This window comes from Xyrauchen texanus, chromosome 12, assembly GCF_025860055.1.
Source record: "Xyrauchen texanus isolate HMW12.3.18 chromosome 12, RBS_HiC_50CHRs, whole genome shotgun sequence".
Classification (NCBI taxonomy): domain Eukaryota; kingdom Metazoa; phylum Chordata; class Actinopteri; order Cypriniformes; family Catostomidae; genus Xyrauchen; species Xyrauchen texanus.
The window spans coordinates 13,117,758-13,141,581 of NC_068287.1; the positions used below are offsets into that span (position 1 = coordinate 13,117,758).

The 23,824-nt window shown below is 39.6% G+C and overlaps 1 protein-coding gene across 1 annotated transcript in view; it reads left to right on the plus strand.

Annotated features, from left to right (window-relative positions):
- The first annotated feature begins 7,852 nt into the window (after positions 1-7,852).
- Positions 7,853-23,824, plus strand: part of LOC127653227 (LIM homeobox transcription factor 1-alpha-like) — a 31,568-nt gene continuing 15,596 nt past the window's right edge. Inside the window, exons 1-3 of the mRNA XM_052139832.1 lie at positions 7,853-8,026; positions 10,570-10,655; positions 11,690-11,873. Coding sequence (XP_051995792.1) covers positions 7,983-8,026; positions 10,570-10,655; positions 11,690-11,873 — 314 coding nt within the window. The 5' untranslated portion in view covers positions 7,853-7,982. The remainder of the gene's footprint in view (positions 8,027-10,569; positions 10,656-11,689; positions 11,874-23,824) is intronic.

A 23,824-nucleotide genomic window follows, 5' to 3' on the forward strand; every position in this document is an offset into this window, starting at 1 on the left:
GACTGTCTCAGAAGCTGAAGCAACTGAGACTTGACCTCCACCACCGGGATTGAGGTGAGTAACCGCACCACCACGAGGACCTACTAAGTAGTGGGAATTGGGCATTCCAAATTGGGGAGAAAAGGGGATATATATATATATATATATATGGAAGGGTACAACGGGACTCCCAAAACACTAAATGTCAACAAAAACTGCCACAGTACTTTCATAAACACTTTGCATATACATTGCATAATTCTCCTGATTAATGAGGCCATTGTGTAGAATATATAATAACAAACAATAACTTTAAAGTGTTGCACATTTATGTAGCTAATCACATTTATTTTGAGACAAAATACTTATTTGTCATTTTCAGTTGTATTCATTGTGATTCATTTAAACGTTTTTCCAGTAACTGTCATGCAAGTAAAAGGACAGTATTTGGGGTTAAAAGTCCCCTTGTTTCAGGGACAAATGCGGCCTCATAAAAATAATAGATTTGTTATGTAGAATGTTCAAACTGAGCTCATATTTTGCTTAATGTGTAGTTGCATCATTACCTATAAATGTATTTATTGATAGTATGTGTGAACAACACATTTGGTACATTTACCAGTAAAGGCATCTCAAATATTAACATATGTGTGAATCGGCCTATTGGCGGATCTAATCACAATGGAGATTCATTTGTTTATATAATAGGCATCCTGAAATCTTATGAAATGCCAAATGTGATTAAAATTAACATGAAATGGGAATTAACTAATTCTGAAGTGGTTATTTTGAATAAGTATCATCTTAATTTCTTACTCACAAAAGTATCTTGCTGTCTCACTTTTGTAAAAAAGTGAGACAAAAGTATCTTGCTGTACTCACTTTTGTGAGATACTGTAAATGCAGATTTATATATATATATATATATATATATATATATATATATATATATATATATAAATCTGCATTTACAGTATCTCACAAAAGTGAGTACAGCCCTCACATTTTTGTAAATATTTGATTATATCTTTTCATGTGACAACACTGAAGAAATGACACTTTGCTACAATGTAAAGTAGTGAGTGTACAGCTTTTATATAGTGCATCCGGAAAGTATTCACAGCGCTTCACCTTTTCCACATTTTGTTATGTTACAGCCTTATTTCAAAATGGATTCAATTCATTATTTTCCTTAAAATTCTACAAACAATACCCCATAATGACAATGAGAAAGAGGTTTGTTTGAAATCTTTGCAAATTTACTAAAAATAAAAAACGAAAACCATCACATGTACATAAGTATTCACAGCCTTTGCCATGACACTCAAAATTGAGCTCAGGTGCATCCTGTTTCCACTGATCATCCTTGAGATGTTTCTACCACTTGATTGGAGTCCACCTATGGTAAATTCAGTTTATTGGACATGATTTGGAAAGGCACACACCTGTCTATATAAGGTCCCACAGTTAACAGTGCATGTCAGAGCACAAACCAAGCCATGAAGTCCAAGGAATTGTCTGTAGACCTCCGAGACAGGATTGTATCGAGGCACAGATCTGGGGAAGGGTACAGAACAATTTCTGCAGCACTGAAGGTCCCAATGAGCACAAGCGCCTCCATCATCCATAAATGGAAGAAGTTTGGAACCACCAGAACTCTTCCAAGAGCTGGCCGTCTAGCCAAACTGAGTGATCGGGGGAGAAGGGCCTTAGTCAGGGAGGTTTTTTTTTTTTTATAAATTTGCAAAGATTTCACCTCTCCGGGAACCAGCACCTTATCGTGGTGGAGAGGTTTGTGTGCCCTTATGATCCTGAGGGTTGTGTTGTCTGGAGCCATGTGCTCCTGGTAGGGTCTCCCAAGGCAAAGTGGTCTCAGGTGAGGGGCCAGACTAAGAATGGTTCACAAATGACTCATGGATAAAAGGCAAGAGGAGGAGTTACCCTGCCCGGAGGAAGCCCGGGGCCCCCGTCTGGAGCCAGGCCCAGATGGAGGGCTCGTCGGCGAGCGCCTGGTGGCCGGGCTTGTCACGGAGCCCGGCCGGGCACAGCCCGAAGAAGCGACGTGGAGCCCCCCTCTACATCCCTTGGGCCCACCACCCATTGGAGGAACCGCAGGAGTCGGGTGCGCTGTCATATGGGTGGCAGTGAAGGCCGTGGGCCACGACGGACCAGACCCGGGCAGCAAAGGCTTGCTCTGGGGACGTGGAATGTCACCTCACTGGGGGGGAAGGAGCCGGAACTAGTGAGGGAGGTGGAGCGTTACCAGTTGGATCTGGTGGGGCTTACATCGACGCACAGTTTTGGCTCTGGATCCTTACTCCTGGATAGGGGATGGACTCTATTCTTCTCTGGAGTTTCCCAGGGTGTGAGGCGACGGGCGGGTGTGGGGATACTCACGAGTCCCCGGCTGAGCGCCACTACGTTGGAGTTTTCCCCCGGTGGACGAGAGGGTCGCCTCCCTACGCCTACGGGTTGTGGGGGGGAAACTCTGACCGTTGTCTGTGCATATGCCTTTTTTTTGCTTTGATGTACTGGAGGACCCCCTCGAAAACGAGATGCTTCATCTCAAGGGGTTAATCCTCGTAATAAAGATATGTTTATAAAATAAAAATATGCACCGAACAGCAGTTCAGAATATTCGGCCTTCTTGGAGACCCTGAATGGAGTCCTGGATAGGGCCCCAGTAGGGGACTCCATAGTGATGCTGGGTGACTTCAACGCACACGTGGGAAATGACAGGGACACCTGGAAAGGCGTGATTGGGAGGAACGGCCTCCCTGATCTGAACTCAAGTGGATGTTTGTTATTAGACTTCTGTGCTAGTCATGGATTATCTATAACAAACACCATGTTCGAACATAAGGATGCTCATAAGTGTACGTGGTACCAGAGCACCCTAGGCCGAAGGTTGATGATAGATTTTTTAATCGTGTCGTCGGATCTGAGGCCATATGTTTTGGACACTCGGGTAAAGAGAGGGGCAGAGCTGTCAACCAATCACCATCTGGTGGTGAGTTGGGTCAGGGGGTGGGGAAAGACTCTGGACAGACCTGGGAAGCCCAAGCGAGTAGTGCGGGTGAACTGGGAACGTTTGGAGTAGGTCCCTGTCCGCGAGATCTTCAACTCACACCTCCGGCGGAGCTTTTCAGGCATCCCTGCGGAGGTTGGGGACATTGAACCGGAGTGGGCAATGTTCAAAGCTTCCATTGCCGAAGCCGCGGTGGAAAGCTGCGGCCTCAAGGTTTTAGGTGCCGCAAGGGGTGGTAACCCTCGAACACCGTGGTGGACACTGGTGGTCAGGGAAGCCGTCCGACTGAAGAAAGAGGCCTTTCGGGATTTGTTGTCCCGGAGGTCTCCGGAGGCAGTTGCAAGGTACCGACAGGCCCGAAGGGCTGCGGCCTCGGCCATGAGGGAGGCAAAGCAGTGGGTGTGGGAAAAGTTCGGAGAAGCCATGGAGAAGGACTTTCGGTTTGCACCAAAGTGCTTCTGGAAAACCGTCCGCCACCTTAGGAGGGGGAAACGGGGAACCATCAAGCTGTATACAGCAAAGATGGGACGCTGTTGACCTCAACTGAGGAGGTTATTGGGCGGTGGAAGGAACACTTTGAAGAACTCCTAAATCCCAACACGCCCTCTATGGTAGAGGCAGAGCCGGAGGATGATGGGGATCAGATTCTATTTCCCTGGGGGAGGTCACTGAGGTAGTCAAACAACTCCGCAGTGGCAAAGCCCCGGGGATTGATGAGATCCGACCAGAAATGCTGAAAGCTTTGGATGTGGAGGGGTGTCATGGATGACACGCCTCTTCAACATTAGCGTGTAAATCTGGGACAGTGCCTAAGGAGTGGCAGAATGGGGTGGTGGTTCCCCTCTTCAAAAGGGGGATCAGAGAGTGTGTGCCAACTACAGGGGTATCACACTTCTCAGCCTCCCTGGTAAAGTTTACTCCAAGGTGCTGGAGAGGAGGGTTCGGCCGATTGTCGAACCTCGGATTGAAGAGGAACAATGCGGTTTTCGTCCTGGCCGTGGAACGACGGACCAGATCTTTACTCTCGCAAGGATCCTGGAGGGGGCCTGGGAGTATGCCCATCCGGTCTACATGTGTTTTGTGGATCTGGAGAAGGCGTATGACCGGGTCCCCCGGGAGATACTGTGGGAGGTGCTGCGGGAGTACGGGGTGGGGGATCCCTTCTTAGGGCGATCCAATCCCTGTACGTCCAAAGCGAGAGCTGTGTCCGGGTCCTCGGCACGAAGTCGAGTTCATTCCAGGTGGGGGTTGGTCTCCGCCAAGGCTGCGCTTTGTCACCAATCCTGTTTGTGATATTCATGGACAGGATATCGAGGCGTAGTCGGGGTGGGGAAGGTGTGCGGTTCGGTGGGCTGGGGATCTCATCGCTGCTTTTTGCAGATGATGTTGTCTTCATGTCATCATCGGTCCGTGACCTTCAGCTCTCACTGGATCGCTTGGCAGTCGAGTGTGAAGCAGCTGGGATGAGGATTAGCACCTCTAAATCTGAGGCCATGGTTCTCAGCAGGAAACCGATGGAGTGCGTACTCCAGGTAGGGAATGAGGTTTTGCCCCAAGTGAAGGAGTTCAAGTACCTCGGGGTCTTGTTCACGAGTGAGGGGACAATGGAGCGGGAGGTTGGCCGGAGAATCGGGGCAGCGGGGCGGTATTGCACTCGCTCTATCGCACCGTTGTCACGTAAAAGAGAGCTGAGCCGAAGGCAAAGCTCTCGATCTACCGGTCAATTTTTGTTCCTACCTCACCTATGGTCATGAAGGTTGGGTCATGACCGAAAGAACTAGGTCGCGAGTACAAGCGGCCGAAATGGGCTTCCTCAGAAGGGTGGCGGGCTTCTCCCTTAGAGATAGGGTGAGGAGCTCAGTCATCCGTGAGGAGCTCGGAGTAGAGCCGCTGCTCCTTTGCGTTGAAAGGAGTCAGTTGAGGTGGTTTGGGCATCTGGTAAGGATGCCCCCTGGCCGCCTCCCTAGGGAGCTGTTTCAGGCACGTCCAGCTGGGAGGAGGCCTCGGGGAAGACCCAGGACTAGGTGGAGAGATTACATCTCCACACTGGCCTGGGAAAGCCTCGGGGTCCCCCAGTCAGAGTTGGTTAATGTGGCTCGGGATAGGGAAGTTTGGGGCCCCCTGCTGGAGCAGCTGCCCCCGCGACCCGACTTCGGATAAGCGGTTGAAGATGGATGGATGGATGCAAAGATTTCAAACAAACTTCTTTCACGTTGTCATTTATAGGGTATTGTTTGTAGAATTTTGAGGAAAATACTGAATTTAATCCATTTTGGAATAAGGCTGTAACATAACAAAATGTGGAAAAAGTGAAGCGCTGTGAATACTTTCCAGATGCACTGTAACAGTGTAAATTTGCTGTCCCCTCAAAATAACTCAACACACAGCCATTAATGTCTAAACCACTGGCAACAAAAGTGAGTACATCCCTAAGTGAAAATGTCCAAATTGGGCCCAATTAGACATTTTCCCTCCCTGGTGTCATGTGACTCATTAGTGTTTCAAGGTCTCAGGTGTGAATGGGGAGCAGGTGTGTTAAATTTGGTGTCATCGCTCTCACACTCCCTCAAACTGGGTCACCGGTAGGTCAACATGACACCTCATGGCAAAGAACTCTCTGAGGATCTGAAAAAAAAGAATTGTTACTCTACATAACGATGGCCTAGGCTATAAGAAGATTGCCAAGACCCTGACACTGAGCTGCAGCACGGTGGCCAAGACCATACAGTGGTTTAACAGGACAGGCTCCACTCAGAACAGGCCTCGCCATGGTCGACCAAATAAGTTGAGTGCACGTGCTCAGCGTCATATCTAGAGGCTGTCTTTGGGAAATAGACGTATGAGTGCTGCCAGCATTGCTGCAGAGGTTGAAGGGGTGGGGGGTCAGCCTGTCAGTGCTCAGGCCATACGCCGCACACTGCATAAAATTGGTCTGCATGGCTGTCGTCCCAGAAGGAAGCTTTTTCTAAAGATGATGCACAAGAAACCCCACAAACAGTTTTCTGAAGACAAGTAGACTAAGGACATGGATTACTGGAACCATGTCCCGTGGTCTGATGAGACCAAGATAAACTTATTTGGTTCAGATGGTGTCAAGCGTGTGTGGTGGAAACTAGGAGTACAAAGACAAGTGTGTCTTGCCTACAGTCAAGCATGGCGGTGGGAGTGTCAAGGTCTGGGGCTGCATGAGTGCTGCCGGCACTGGGGAGCTACAGTTCATTGAGGGAACCATGAATGCCAACATGTACTGTGACATACTGAAGCAGAGCATGATCCCCTCCCTTCGGAGACTGGGCCGCAGGGCAGTATTCCAGCATGATAACGACCCCAAACACACCTCCAAGACGACCACTGCCATGCTAAAGAAGCTGAAGGTGAAGATGATGGACTGGCCAAGCATGTCTCCAGACCTAAACCCTATTGAGCATCTGTGGGTCATCCTCAAATGGAAGGTGGAGGAGCACAAGGTCTCTAACATCCACCAGCTCTGTGATGTCGTCATGGAGGAGTGGAAGAGGACTCCAGTGGAAACCTGTGAAGCTCTGGTGAAAATAATGGTGACCACACAAAATATCGACAATTTGGGCCCAATTTGGACATTTTCACTTAGGGGTGTACTCACTTTTGTTGCCAGCGGTTTAGACATTAATTGCTGTGTGTTGAGTTATTTTGAGGGGACAGCAAATTTACACTGTTAAACAAGCACTACACTCACTATTTTTCATTGTAGCAAAGTGTCATTTCTTCAGTGGTGTCACATGAAAAGATATAATCAAATATTTACAAAAATGTGAGGGGTGTACTCACTTTTTTGAGATTCTGTAATTACATCTGTAGTTACACTGTTATTAACCCTAACCCTAAACCTAACCCTACCCCTACTCCTAAACCTTCCCGTACCTCAACCTCAGTAGCAGCAAATGTGAATGTTGTGAGAATTCTTGTTGTGAACAGAAAAACATGAAGTTACGCAGTAGGTACATTGTATTGTATGTATTTAATTTCAGCTCTCAGTAGTTAAAGATGCCTAATATAAAGTGGGACCTGATGTTTTTTAATCAAAACAATTTCGCCAGTTTTTTTTTTTTTCACCTGCATATTTAGAGAAATAAAAGGCTAAATACATTATTATATCTATGAATTAGAGGCTAATGATGTAACACTGGTGTCGTGTCTGTATTTGACCACTAGATGGCAGAAACGGTGATTTAACGACCCCTAGATCTACAGTACTTGGGGATTTTGATAAATTGTCCTAAACTTACACATTCTTACGGTAGTTTTGTCAAAAGGCCTGTAAAAATAAGGTAGGTAACTAAGCCTACGTATGTCTCAAAGTTAAATGTTGACATTTGGTACAATGTTCTTCGAGCCTACATTTGAAGAATGTTTCCATACTCACACCTGAATCCCTGAATTATTACTGTCAGACAAATAGTCAAGCAAATATAATGGACACATTATACTACCTGATATGGCTATATGTGAGCTATACAGTGACAAGTGCTTTCCTCTACATCTGAATCGCTCTTTTGCTTTAAAATTGTAATTGGTCAATATTATGTTCCAGATATGTCTGTCGTGTTACATGTAATGATCATTATGAATGGAACGTGCTATTTAGAATAGCCAAATACGGACCACAGAGAGAGAGAGAGAGAGAGAGAGAGAGAGAGAGAGAGAGAGAGAGAGAGAGAGAGAGAGTAGACTAGTTGCTGTGATACAATAGGCCACATCTACTTTCTAGATGCCCATCTTTTTCTTCTTCTTCCCCTCCCTGGTCTTTTCCTCCTCTTCAAGCACGCGCAGCTCCGAGTCTTCACTCACAGGTTCATCACAGTGATAAAGCGCGCGCGTCTGGAGATCGCCTCAATATCTCGATATGTTCAAGTGCCACTGCGTGCATTTGGGAATATAACACTAACATTTCGTTTTTGGAGCATCTTTGCCCGTCCTTTTGCTCAAAGGAATTTTGATGTTACCAACAGAAATCTCCGGAGGAGTGTGTTTCAGCACAAGGTAAGTGCGAGCACACGGGACGCATGAGAAGTCTGCGTCTGTTCTCTCATCAAATGCACGTGAGATATTATGATATTTGAACTTTTATCTGTCGACTTTTCTACATTACTTCTCCAAAACTGCGTGATATTTTCTCAACACTACAATGAACGCTTTTGAATGCTGTCAGATTACAGAAATACACACTTATTGACTCTGCAGGTGAATAATGAATAGTGAATAATTACTTAGTTGCAAATAATATTTTAATATCGGGGTTCTATTTAGTAAAACTGGCAATAATAGGTTAAGATAGAATGCGCCATTGTTTCAGTTCAGCGAATGTCAACAAGGCCAATAAAACAAAATAAAGAAATTAAATGAAATAAAAACCTATCAGCAGGTTAATTACACCATAATTACTTTTAGTTTGTTTAGTAGCCTATATAGTATTTTATTGTCTATCACTTAATTAAATTTGATGGGAATTTCTTATGAAATTGAAAGGTGTAAATATGTAAAATAATAATAATAATAATATTTTGCATCCCTGTAATAAACCTATTTGGCAATCTTTCCTTTGTATGTTCATAACTAATATGGATCAAACTGGCACATTGGCATTCTCGCTAATCGAAAGCTGCACTACAACATCTGTTCTCATTGATGATCAGACAGCGAATGACGTGAGGATGTTTATAAGCAGCAAAATAGCTATATTGCCATAAAGTTTGTATTTACATTTACAATTTAAATTATAAATTATTATTATCGATTATCACATCACAGAGCACCGGAATTGTTTTTGACAAATGCAAGTAGTCTCTTTCATAACATTTAATGTCATTTATAGGCTACACATTATTTTATTGTTTAAACAATATTGCATCATTTAAACTTAAATAAATGCTAAACACGCATCAATGTATTTTTTATTGTCAGTGTTGATGAAGATGGAGGTTTTTTCACTTAAATATTAAGATGAATGCTGCATTATTAGACTTTTTTTTTTTTTCCAAGAAATAACACCTTCCGTTATATCAATATTCCGTTTTAAGAGGAATGGAGGTTTTATTAAACGCTAATTTATCTACCAATTTAATATGCTAGATTTTATTATTTAACATCAGTTTTATTTTCGCATAGTTTTTTCACATCTTTAACTATTTAAAAACAACAAATCTACACAAACATAAAACGCAAATGTCACGTTCAGTGAGAGTGTATTTAATAACAATTCAGATTTAATTAACTGCTTAATTTAAGAGAAAGATATTCGACATATGTGTGATTTCAACCATAAATAATTACAGTCTTAAATGCATGCTTATAATTTCAGGAAAATATGTTATATAGCAAATAAACGAAATAAAAATTATAATAATAATAATAATAATAATAATAATATGAATGCATTGTTTTAATAATAAGCACCAAACTACAACTAGCCTTCAAATAATAATTATATTTTAAAAACAATAAAATCAAGAAGAAAACATAGAAGAAGAAATCTGTTCACTTCAGTGCCTTAAAAACTCAAACACATTTTAATAAGAAGGCATTAATAATAATAATCAAAGCGTTGATCACGCGTGCAACACGTTATTATCTGATTTAAAAACACAGGCAAATTATGACAAAATTATGTTCATTTATTGTGTCGAAACCGCATAGACCTTATTCTTGTATTAAATCAACTGCGTTGAACTGGATTTAATTTCCAGGTGGGGTATGGGTGCTTTGCAAAATATTTTTATTATATATATATATATACAATTATTAAATATATATTATTTTATTTATATATTTTTTTCCATCGTTTCTTTTTATTCATTTACGAAGTGTAAATGTGTGCTACAGACATACTGTCGAGTATGAGAGTGATTAAACTCCACGCTTTGAGAGCAAGAATAACATTTGATCAAAGCACATCCGAATGTAAATGAAAAAATATAACACGGGGAGACAGATCTGTAAAACACGTTATAAACAGGCCCACACCGGACCAGATTTAGGCTTTTTTCTTCCCTGTTTTATACACGTGAGTTCTGTTTTCTCATTTTTTTTTTGTTACAATCATTTTGTCTGCCTTCAGTGTAACATTTGCCATGTTACACTACTTTTAAATATAATACGCTAATTACAATAATGATTAAAAATAATAAAGCAGCTCAAAAACGAATTAGCCTGTCTAATTAAATAAACATGGTATTAACATATTTTTGTTTTGACATGTCACCATCTGATGTGAACATCATTTTTTAAAGTTCAGTGTAAAATACCATGGTATATGAATGTAGGAATCATTTAGGTTAATACTATGTTATTTATTAAAGTACCATGATATTACAATCTAATATCATCACTGTACTACGCCGCCACTTCTGTACATGTAACTACACATTCATTATCAAGCTATTACACAGTAATTACATATGTAATTACACTGTAACATCAACATTAGTGTAAAGTGCAACAGTCTGCACAAACATGTAGGCCTATATTTGTTTGTGTTTATCTGATTTGTTTCTTAATATGTTCTTTGACATGTTGTTTGACTTCAGTCAGCACTCCAAAGAAAAAAGGAACGGAATGAAAACAGAGGAAAACCAATCATGTCTTCAGCAGGCCCCCTTCGCCACTCCTTACGGTGAGACACAGTGATAACACTGGCTATTGCACTGACAGCATCAAACATAATTATTTCAGTCTGTGCAAAGCTTATTTACACAAATTGACCACATCATGACAAACTATCAAATACCAGCAAAAAATATAAATAGTTTTTTGTTAAAGCTGAAGTGTGTATTTTCTGTGCAACTAATCGCTGTTTTCAAACAAATTCAAGAAAACTCCCATTGGTTGTACAAACACATTGTCCTACCGCAAACTTACACCATTGGTCAAGTCAGTGTCTCTGTGTCGGGCTGGACAGAACGCTCAAACAAACAGAGGAATGTTTTGATAGCGCCACAGAGCCACAGTATTACACTTACAGCAGAAATCAGCATACAAATATCTTACTTTTAGTTGTCTCTACATTAAACAGGGATACGAGAAAAAATGTCAACATTGAAAAGGTTACATTGTTGATTAAAACACCAAAAAAAAAGCATTTCGAATCGTAACTTTCAAAAATCAAAAATCAAGGTTACAGTGAGACACTTACAATGGAAGTGAATGTGAAGATTATAATTTTATAAAAGCACTTGCATTAATTCTTTTGTTAAAACTTGTGTATTATTTGAGCTGTAAAGTTGTTTAAATCATATTTTTTACAGTCGTTTTAGGGTTTGTTGACATTACATCGTCATGGCAATGAAGTTGTAAAATTGGCTACACTTTACACAGAAAAAGTTAGCAAGCGATTTTATCATACTAAAATCATTTTAACATACATATTGTTTATGTCTTATGGTGAGTATTTTAACATTTACCGACTGGCCCCATTCACTTCCATTATAAGTACCTCACTGGAACCTCAATTATTTCTTTTTGTTAAAGAAAAGGAGGGACACGTCGAAATTGCTTTTTGTGGTAATCAATATTATGCCACAAATGCTGTCAATTGAGCTCAACTTGTATTAAACCCAGAACATTCTTTTAATATTTCTCAATTCATTAAGTATTATTTTCATAAATCTTTATATCTGTTAATATCAGTTCTGTTTTCTTTTCCATCAGACAGTGTTGGAGGAGGTGAGGTGTGTGCAGGATGTGAGTCTCCCATCGCAGACCGTTTCCTCCTACGTGTAAATGAACTGTCCTGGCATGAGACCTGTGTCAAGTGTGCAGTATGTCGCAGTGTGTTGAGTGGGACCTGCTATTGTCGGGACCGCTTGCTTTACTGCAAGCATGACTACGAGAAGTAAGACATCAATTTCATTTGCATGCACACATTTATATACAGTGGCCCAAAAATCATTTGGACACTTATATGTTACACTTGCTGTACATGTCAAACGTCTGAATGTCATTGCATTAGATAACAAAATATCAAAGCAAGTGACTTTTGCAAACAAATGATGCTAGACCTTTTCTGAGCCCCTTTAATCCACTGGGGTCAAGTAGATTTTTAGTGAATGAATGAAGTCAGTTCCCCTCAGGTTTACACAGAGTAGCCATATGGTTATCCCTTAAGGACATTTCCTTTAGTATTGAAATACATTTTGGTGGTAGCTGACTCATAGTTGATGAACTAGGCCGTAAGTCGGTCTTAATTGCAGTGTAAGCTGGTTCATTGGTGTATCAATGTTATTCCGAGGGAGATTCCGAGCAGCCATAATTCCCCGGTGACATCACTGGGAGAACGGACAGTTGAAGGATGATTTTGTGGCCGGTTATCACTGTTTTGAGAAGTGTCAGACACCATTGAGTGGTGTAGACACTCCCACTGTAGCCGACCTCTGGAGGAGAGTTGGAGGAAAACAGAAAGGAAGGCAGGAGGGAATTAAAGAGGAAGGAAATGTAAGGTGGAAGAATTCCCAACATGAATGTTCTGGGAAGATAAATCACCTAAGAGTCAAAAATGTTCTTGGGTATGAAATTAGTGCATTAATTGACAATTTTCTGATCATATTTCTTCAGACCGCTTAAGATAAATTGAACTTCTGATTTGATAATAGACTTGCAGCAAACTTGTCATAACAAGGATAAAAGTGATCAACCATTATAAAATGATTGCTCTGGGATCATCGTTGCACAGTGAAAACATTTATATTATATAAGCATCTGCTGCTAACTGTTTCAGTGCATGTCGGCAATGTTATTCCCTGTAGCTTGATCAATTTATAATACACTAAATACAGTTATTCAACAGAAGACTATGAAGGGGTTTCTTTTCGACCTAGATGTTTTTATATCTTATCACGTACACAGACATGTACAAATGCTCAAGAAGGAAATGCTTTTTTGTGCCGAGCTCGAATGCAAATGCTTTGTTTGCTGATATTGTTTGCGAATATTAAGTCTGCACCATGGTATGTACTGTATTTGAGGAGGAGACTTGGCACAGTCTTGTGCCGGTGACCTTGAGTGAATCAACAACAATGTCTCCTTGTGTTCTCTGCTGTCTGTCCATCGGCACCCACCACTCCTGTCCCGTTACCCCTCCTCAGTCTACAGCAGGTGTGTGCTCCATTTTTGGGGTGCCAAGGAATCTTTGATGGTGCATAAAATGGAATTCGGGAGAGAATACTTTCTCTTATCTTGTGCTGAACGTACACTGTATAATGTGCTCCATGTGGTAACATCTTAATGAACTGGTCTTTTTCAAGTCAAAAATATTATTTCATTTGACTACTTAAGTCAGGTTCAGGAGTGAAGAAGTTCAAAAATAAGAGGTGGAGCAAGTTGTTCTATTTCAATACCAATTTACAAAGAACAAACATTTTTTTACTTGGACTAACGTGCAACAATGAGTCCTGCACAATAAGACCAAGAATGTGCATTAAGAGAGTAATGCCAATTTTTGCATTCATTCTGACTGCACCTAATAACCAATTTTTATTTTTAATCATAATTCATTATTATTATTTTCAAGTCGAAAATATTATTATTCTTTTTTTTCTCCCTTTTTCTCCCCAATTTGGAATGCCCAATTCCCAATGTGCTCTAAGTCCTCATGGTGGCGTAGTGACTCACCTCAATCCGGGTGGCGATGGACGAATCTCACCGTCAATCCACGCAGCTTATCACGTGGCTTGTTGAGCACGTTACCGTGGAGACATAGCGCATATGGAGGTTTCACGCTATTCTCCGCGGCATCCACGCACAACTAACCACGCGCTCCACCGAGAGCGACCCACATTATAGCGACCACGAGGAGGTTACCCCATGTGACCCTACCCTCCCTAGCAACCGGGCTAATTTGGTTGCTTAGGAGACCTGGCTGGAGTCACTCAGCACACCCTGGATTCGAACTCGCGACTCCAGGTGTGGTAGTCAGCATCAATACTTCCTTTTTCCAGTGTATGGCATTTTTATTATTATTCATGATTTTAATTTCTTCATTTATTCATTCATTTATTTATTCATTTTTGTTTAAGTTAAATATATTTTGAATATGACTGAATATACCTGACTACCTAAGTTACAAAATAAGTAATTTTTGAAGGATTGGTGAGGTAGAAATAGTCAACATGTAATGTCAAACGCAACCAATTTTACTTCTGTAATTGGAAGTATTTCTGAGTGAAACAGGATATTCAACATAAAAAAATATAGGACGAGACATGACTTTTCCCTCAAGAATTGATTGGCTTGTGAAAAGTGGCCATTACTTACCAGACTGGAGGCAGGTGATTGAAAGAGGGAAGATTCGTCATGTCAGCCAAAAACGAGAGCTTATACATGCATGATCTTACATTGATTATGCTTAAGAAGCGACAACATAAAAGGTAATGTAAACGCCTTAAACAGATTTATTTTATCAATGTAAGGTCATAAACGGTTTAAGCTACAACAGATCGGCACATGTATATGTGCTCAAGTGTGGAGTGCATGCCTGTTAACATTTTGATGTCAAAAAAAGAGAATAACCCGATGATTTCAGTTCTCATGTAAACATGGTTTTCTTGCATAGTCTGAGGTTTTGAAGAAGCTTATTTTGGGCAGCGTATTGGTGTGCATGTGTAAACACACTCCATGAATGTTGTGTTAGGTCAAGTTACTACTTACTTTGATAAAAGATTACGAAGGACATACCGTTTTTTACTGGAAGTAATGTGCACCAATAAATCTAGACTAGGAGTGTTCACTAAAGGGATAGTTCACCCAAAAATGAAAATGCTCTCATTATTTACTCACCCTCATGCCATCCCAGATGTGTCTGACTTTCTTTCTTCTGCTGAATTAAAATTAAGATTTTTAGAAGAATAGTTCAGCTCTGGAGGTCCTTCTAATGCAAGTAAATGGTGGCCAGAACTTTTAAGCTCCAAAAATCACATAAAGGCCACATATAAGTAATCCATAGGACTCCAGTGGTTAAATCAATAACTTCAGAAGTGATATGAAAGGTGTGGGTGAGAAAAAGCCAAATATTTAAGTCCTTTTTTTACTCTAAACTTCCACTTTTACTTTCAGATTTGAAAGTGCAACTAAACAGGCATCAAATGTGACTTTCTGATGCAAAAGTGAAAGTGAAAGTTGAGATTTAGTAGAAATATTCTTCTAAAAATCTTTGTTTGTGTTCAGCTGAAGAAAGAAATTCAGACACATCCAGAATGGCTTGAGGGTGAGTAAATGATGAGAGAATTTAAATTTTCAGATGAACTAGAACTTTAAGAATGTAAACAATGTCTGTTTTGATTTCATGTTGACTGTATGTACTGACAACATATTTGCAAACCAAAATTAAGTGCTTTATTACACATTTGTCTGCAGTTTCACAGTGAAATGCCCAGCGGGTGGCACCAAAAGCGAGTGAAATTATGTAATCAGACAAGGATTTTAAGTTGAAAATTAGATGGTGGTTTTAATGAGTAAAATGTACCTCTGTAACCTAAAACTTTAACCTAAACCTAACCAATAGTGTCCTCAAAAATAAATGAGAGGAGAACAAAACAGACATCTTAACCTAGACCAACATCTAAACCTAACCGATAGTGTTTTAAAAGCAAATTCGACATGAAAAACACATTTTTTAAAGCAACCAGGTCATTTTGTGTCGCTTCTATGGCACTTTCACTTCACTTGCGTTTTGAGCGTCTTTGGCTGGGATTGAGGTTTGGTCTATAAATCCAAAATCTACCACTCTGTCAGGTGAGCTACAGCGCAAGTTAATCACACTGAAATAAGTGTGTAAATGTAGGTGGATCTGTAATACAAGCGTTAAAAAGTGCAATCGTCTGTGTTCCGCATCTGCTTTTCGGGTATACATTTGAATAATGTATAATGTGCAAGGGCAGCCGGTGGACTTTCTGGTGCCCTCCTTAGTGTATGCCGGTTGTATCATAATTCCTGATTTTCTTGCATCCTACCATTCCTACCTTTACATTGCATCTGTTCCTTCAACCATCCCCGATGTCCTGTCATCAAATATCTGACACTTATTGACATTTAATTTCTCAATCATTCCAGCAACACCTACACACATTGGGAAACCCAACTCAAAGCCAAACACCTTTTCATTAAACCCACACGCACTTGCCAACATCCCTGAAATGGTCGAATACTCTCCATCGTCATCTTTCTAGCTTTACTTCCTCACCACACTGCGAGTAGATATCCATGCAACCCAGCCTAATGAAACCAGTCCCAGACCAATAAAGGCTCTCAGCCCCAGGGTACGGTGCCTGGATCCCAGGCAGAAAATTAGACTAGCGACGGTCTCGGAGGCCTATCAGCCCCCTCCTCCACAAAGGAGAGCTGAGACGGTAGCAGATATTTTTGACTCTCTATGAGGAAGGAAACAGAACCAGCCGAAATCAGATCCTTGTGTGTAAGGCGATGCAAGGAATAACCAATGGGAAGAAAAATCACATCTCTTTAATCTCTTGGTTGTTTCTAGTAGACAGCAATGAGTACATTTACATGCACTTTAAAAGTTACATTTCAATGTCAGAATAAACTATAATTTGTGCTAATAAATGATTTAGTCTGACTGAAATCGGTCCGAGTTTTGCTTAGTTGGACTAACAGAACTGATAACATTTGTTTGTCAGTTGAAGTGCCACAAACTGTGCTGAGATTTGCCAATATATCTGCAATCAAAAGTCGAGATTTCAAGAGCACTGTGAACTCTTCTCATTAAAATTGATCCAAGACCAACTTTCTGAGCTATGTTCATTCTGTAGCTCCACAATTGTCTCATTAGTGTCTATTTTGGTCTCTCTTAAGGAATTTTAATGGAAACATCTGAGACAAAGTTGATACTTAAATGAAACACAACTGAAGATCTCAATTATAGAGTATGAGCTATGAGTGTAAACTATGAGCATTAAACTTTTCCTCTTAGAATCACCATTTATATGTGTTCAGTGGGTCAGAATCATCATTACAAGAGCTTTGATGTTACTGTAATGTTCACTGCCCTTTTGCTCTGTCTCTCCCTCTCTCTTTCTCTCTCCTCTGTGCATCTCTCCTTTACCTCGTCCATCACTGTCTGATTTCTAATAATATTTCTCTGTTTCAAACTTCATTTCCTACTTGTTGAGATTTATAGCTGTGATGACACCAATCAGTTTATCTCTCCATTTATCCCACATTTTCGCTTAATCATCTTGCAGCTTGCTGTCTCTTTGTGTCTGTGGGAAGGGGAGAGGGGTGGAGGGGTCTTGATTGGGAACGCTGCTAATTATGTTCCTAGACATGACTACAAGCTGTGTTGTGGTTAGAGAGTTGTTGTACTGTCAGAGAGGAAAATGACACATGGGATCTGTTGAAAAATGCTTTCGGTACTCAGTCAATAAGCTAAGGCAAGTACCACAATTACTATTTATCATATTTATACATGAGTATTAAACATCCATTCGCCCTGCAACATTTGTGTTATGGACATTGATGATATCTACAATTGTACAATTGTTGAGGTGTTCTATTACTTTTCAAAGTGATTGGATATGCGATTTTCACCTTGTGGGCGATTAATTAGGTGAAAAATCCTTACATTTACTATACTTTACAGTAGACTTACATTGAAGGAGGCACTCGAGATATATCTAGGGAAGTTGGGAAATGCCATTGAGTCTTGGGGGTGGGATCTTTTGACCAGTAAGCAAAATGGCTACTGTATCAACTAGCTAGACCACGCTAGCATCGCACAGCAACAAACTAGAGTTTAATCAGGCAATATTTGTTTTTATTGGAATCTATTAAGTTATTCAAAAATACTAAAGATGCCGATTTAACGTGTTAATTTAATTATTTATATAAAAATATGCGTTAAATAAATTTATGCAATTAATCACGCAACCTGTCCCGTACATAAATTCTGCAATAAAAGTAGGCTACAAGTATTTTCCTACCATCTGAGTAATTCAAACTTGAAGTACATGCAAACTTTGTGTTTTTATGAGCCGCGTCAGCAGGATGCAGTCAACGCACCTCAATAAACCTCACAAGCAGCGCAGCATGGCATTTATGATGCTGAATATCAGTGAGACACTTCAAAAGCCTCCATCTGATGCACATGTACATAGAAGACAATTAAATGTAGCACAGACGAATGCCAGAACACAGACTTTGAGAACAGGACAAATTGACGAACTCAGTTGCGAAATGGATTGCTCAATTGTTGTTGTTTATTTGTTGTTGTTTTTCTCCCTCTTCTCCCCAATATGGAATGCCCAATTCCCAATGCACTCTAAGTCCTCATGGTGGTGTAGTAACTCACCTCAATCCGGGTGGCGGAGGACGAATCTCAGTTGCCTCCGCATCTGAGACGCAAACCTGTGCATCTTATTACATGGCTTGTTGCACATGTTACCGTGGAGACATAGCACATGTGGAGGCCCACGCTATTATCCGCGGCCTCCATTCACAACTCACCACATGACCCACCGAGAGCGAGAATCACATTATAGCGACCACGAGGAGGTTACCCCATGTGACTCTACCCTAACTAGCAACTGGACCAATTTGGTTGCTTAGGAGACCTGGCTGGAGTCACTCAGCACACCCTGGATTCGAACTCGCGACTCCAGGTGTGGTAGTCAGCATCAATACTCACTGAGCTACCCAGTTCCCCCGGATTGCTCAATTGTTGACTATATGGGAAAAAACTAAAAATATATTGACTTCAAAAGTTACTTTTTGTATTACCTAATCAATGCCTTTAATAAATAATAAAGCAATATAATATCAGATTTTTTTATATGTATTGTTGTTCCTATAATTTTTGTAATTATTATAATTATTTTGTATTATTTATATTTAATTATACTTATTTGGGGGCCTTTCAAAAGCAAATATTGATACACGATTCATTTGATAAAAAAAAAAATTATCAATTAACAGCCCTAAAAATGAAAATAAAAACTGCAATTCACACAAAAACAATTACTTGAATAAGCCACCATAGATGTACGTAGTAGATACGTACCTTATTCGACTGTTTGGATACGTCAATCGCGGTGCCATCTCGGAACCGTCAACAAGGAGAGCTGTTTCAATGTAAGTGAATGGAGAAAAAGCCTCAGACCGCTGCATAAATTGCTTTTGTGTGGAAACAGTTCATCACGTAATGAACTGACTGACTGGGTGCTAATTTTCAGTATGTTTTCCATGATATAGTCATTTGTAGAGGACTTTATTTGCAGTTCGCTATGGGGAAAGTTTTAGAAGTGAAGTCAGGAAACTGTAAGTAAGGCGTGTCAGAGTATCATGGTCCACTGGAACTGCTAATAAGGTATCTACATATGTCTATCTATGTAAGACAGTACAATGATAAACATGCTATCAATTTTTGAGTTCAAAGACATTTTAATATTTGTTACCGGGGCTTAAAGTATAACAGTACTAACCGTCCGGGGACAGTAAAAAAAAACACATTTATGAAAAATATCACACATTTTGATATTTTTATGAAACGTACATTTAGTTCAGGTCAAATTGTGTAACCCCAAGAATCTTCTTGATATGCATAACTCTAAAATTCATGGTACTTGTAAAAAATATATTTTTTGCCTTGAAAAATATGATTGAAAACATTTTTTTAATGAATGATTAAGTTGTACGCCTATGCGTATTCAAGTAACAATGAAAGTATTTTAATACCTTTTACTAGATGGTTACACCACTTGACATTTAAAAATGTATTACATAATTTTTGTAGATTTTTTTTTTTTAAATGTATAAATACAAATATTACATTCATACGAACTTGATACATGTGTTTTAACAGATTGCTCATTTTTATCATCTTGGACGACCTTATTTGTCAACATCCCTAAAAACCATAGCAACCAGAGCAACTATGACACCCAGGCAACCACCCACAACATCTTACCATTGTGTGAGCGAGTTTACATTAGCACTACTACCATTTTCTTCAGAAAATGTTAAAATCTAGTTTCTAGTTTAACATTTTTGACACTGAGTCACCCCAAACCTTGTTTTAGCGGAAACATATAGAACCTCATATGTTTGGTCCTGTTGGTGAATTTGTTTATATTGTATTTCAGAGGAGGAGATAAATGTATTATGGTACTTCAAGCCAAGAGTCTCATAAGGTATTCAGTAATATTTGCTTGTCTGCACTGCTACATTTGGAAAACATGTAGTGCGGCCAGATGCCTTTGGTGGTTCAGACCTAAAGTTTGCATCAGGCCGTGTACATCATATTTCTCATGGAATGAGTGATGAAGAGGATGGAGGAAGAAAAGAGAGACCCGGGACAGTAGGGAAGAGTGAGAGATGTCAGAAGGCCATGGAGGTGACAAACAGAGGTGGAGAGGAAGATGGTAGTGGAAGAGCAGAGATGAGCTTGAGGTGTCTGCTCTTATGATATTGCCACTGTTTTTGCATAATGTGTGATGAGTCCCCATCACCTCGCCTCCTGCACAACAATTTCATTACAGACGGCTAATAAATGTTTCATGGCAGAACAAGCTGCTCATCTTGGCTTTATTAAATCTGAGATAATAAAAAAGAACGGTAAAAAATGAGGGTGGGGGTGGGGGTGGTGTTGTTTGGGAGAGAGATAGGAAGAATGCCATAGATATTTTTAAACAGGGCTGCCATATCTTCTGTTTCTGGGGCAACGAGCCCCCCCGTCTCCCCTACCCAACGTCTTTTTTTTCTCACCCTGCCACAGAGAGACAGGAAATGAGAATCTGGCTGACAGGATATTGCGTTCTGGTTGCCTGGGGATTAGCTGTTTTATTCAAACACACACATACATACACTCACAGACTCACTCTAGCTCCACAACTCAACACATCGATTCTGCCGGTTTGTGCATCCTTGTGTGTCCATACACATTCAAGGGATGTGGGAAATTTCTTGTTTATGTAATGTATGGACACGTTATGTTGCCAATATGAGATTTTACATAGTGTTATATCTTGAGGTCAATCCAACCAGGTCTCATGAGAAGTTGTAATAATAGTACAAGATAGCAATATCGTAAGAAACTGTACATAAAAACAGCAAAAAAAAAACGTTTACTTCCATAGAGAAAAAAAACGAACCAACGAACAATGTTATTATAATTCGATTTTGAACATGCACTAAAACTTTTTCTGAGAATAGACCAACATATATATTTATTTCACTATACATCTTGACAGCAGTCTCCTTAGCGATCATGATTTCAAACTTGATTACACATCCTATAGGGCCATCTAGCTCTCTGCGCATGCACCAAACACTAGGAACATTATTGTCTGTTTCTTATGTACCTTATTAGTACCAACAGAATAGAAAAATGCCATTTTCATGTTATAATAGGTTCTGTAATGGACAAAAAGTCATGGATGTAGAAAAGGGTCCGCATATAAGCACTGCCAAGTAAAAAAGCATCTGCCAAGTTCATAAATATAAATATAACTAACCAAAATAGTCTCATGACAAACTGTAATCATTCATACAAGATGGCAAAATTGTAAAATGTCATACAGAATTTCAAATCGATTGTGCAATACAAATGACTGATGTGTTAAAAGCCTGTATGCTTCGTTTGTCTTGTTTTAAACCCCAATATTATTTTTTTTCCATGGTACACAACAGTGGTTTTCCAATTAATTTCCATTGTTTGGTTTTGGGTTTGGGTAATTGGTTAGACTTTATGTTTAGGTTTATATTTGTGGTATAGGTTAGGGGTTAAACGTTGTGAGAAATCATGAGAAAGCTCGTTCAAAACCCGTATATTTTGCTTTCTTTCCTGGTACACAACAGCAGTGGTGGAAAGAGCACTGATTTGTTTTACCTAAGTAAAATTACTGCTACTGAAGAAATAATTCACTTGAGTACAAGTAGAAGTACTGAGAAATATTAGGACTCTAGTAAGAGTAAGTGGTTTGCCTAAAAACTACTCAAGTAATTACGTTACAAGTTAAAAATTATATTATTTATAGCATATACACTTCCATTTTTAGAACACAAAGACATTTCTGTTCTTGAAAGAAACTTATGCTTCCTTTCACCAAGGATGCATTCAACTGATCAAAAATACTGTCAAAATCATTCATTGGTATTGGTATTTCAAGTGGTCTTTACCCGTGATGGCAAACATATACTGTGTCACCAATTCCTTACAAAACCATTCTAAAGTTCTAATTTGGTACTCAAATTTTTTTCATATTATTAGAACAATTGAAAATGGTTGTGCTACCATGCAAAAATCTAAATACAGTGAGTTGCTTTACCCTGGCAAGTCCAATTTTGGGTTTTAAAAATAGGCAAAAAGAAACACATTTCTCCTGAAATTCTATTTTCTCCTAAAGTCTATTATTTTAGAGCGATGAAGGCTATTCAATACATTACTGTTTTGAAAAAAGAATCTCCAACCAGGATAAAGAGGGAAGTGGACGGAAAGATCCACAACCAAAAGACAAGTAAATAGCTTGAGAAACCTATGCCTCATAGGTCCTAAACTAGCAGCTTCTAAATGCCAAAGACCTGCATTGCTGCAAGAGGATTCTTGAACAAACCGAACATTTTAATACAACATTTATTTAAATAGAAATAGCCATTTGTAACATTCTAAATGCCTATAAATCATCTGTTTAGTGAGAGATATGTTTGATTCAAACACAAAAAGTGGTTGTTCTGTGTGTATATATATTATTGTATTAGGCTCTACAGTTGTAATAATAAAGTCTTAATTAACATGATGGTTAATTAACATATTGAGATATTATTATTAAGTAAATTGTAGCATTTGGTTACATTATATTTCTTTATATAACATCCATCCCTTGCACACTTTTGGCCTCTAGCGGGTGAGGCTTTTCAGACAGATATACAGCAGCATAGGGCAGGAACGTACAGTACAGCACCGTGAGAGAGAGTGTTACCCACTAGGACAGTTCATTTTGAAAAAGAGGGGTGAGCGGTTACGGAATTTAATGTGGGAGTACAATACCGAACTGATGCGGATTGGTAGAAGCGGAGAGATCATCTGTACACGTGATGGTGCGAGGAACCGGACGGTGGGGGAAAAAAAATGTTCACTGAAACATCGCAGTCGTATTCTTAATAAAACACGGGAACTCTGAACTCCGAACCAACGTTAATTCCAAACACACTTGACATTGTATCTTTCTAAGGTACATAGAAAGTTTGTTTTAGACATATAGTAGCAAGTAAACAAGATATCCCCACATATATGTCAAACTATTGTGTTAATGTTTGACAGTTAAAACAAGTGAAGTTTGATCAGCGGTTTAACGTGTTCAGACGGTTCCCTCGTACCTGAATGAACGGCTCATTTCCAGAATAAAATGAAATATGCAGAAAATCACAGTATTTCATTTCTTGTGGAGTGACAGGGCAGAACGTCTTGAAGAAGCTAGAAAAGAGAGGACACCGGTAGCACTTTATGCAAGCTGCCGTGCTCATGATGCTGTGCCCTGCCGGCTTCTCTTTTAGTTTATTAACAGATTTAGTGTTATAACTTTATTCCTCCCAAAATTTCAGATATATTATTATTATTTTTTGTGCTTTGTAATTGTGGTGGAAAATAATTGTAGCGAAGTTGAATACTTCATTTTAATCAACTCAAGTAAAAGTAAAAGTACTATTATTTATTTATACTTAAAAAGTTGAACAATTTGAAAAATGTACTCAATTACTGTAACAAGAATAGTTGTAATTTGTTACTTTCCACCTCTGCACAACAGTGTTTTTCCAATTACAATCATGGTTAGGTTTACAGTT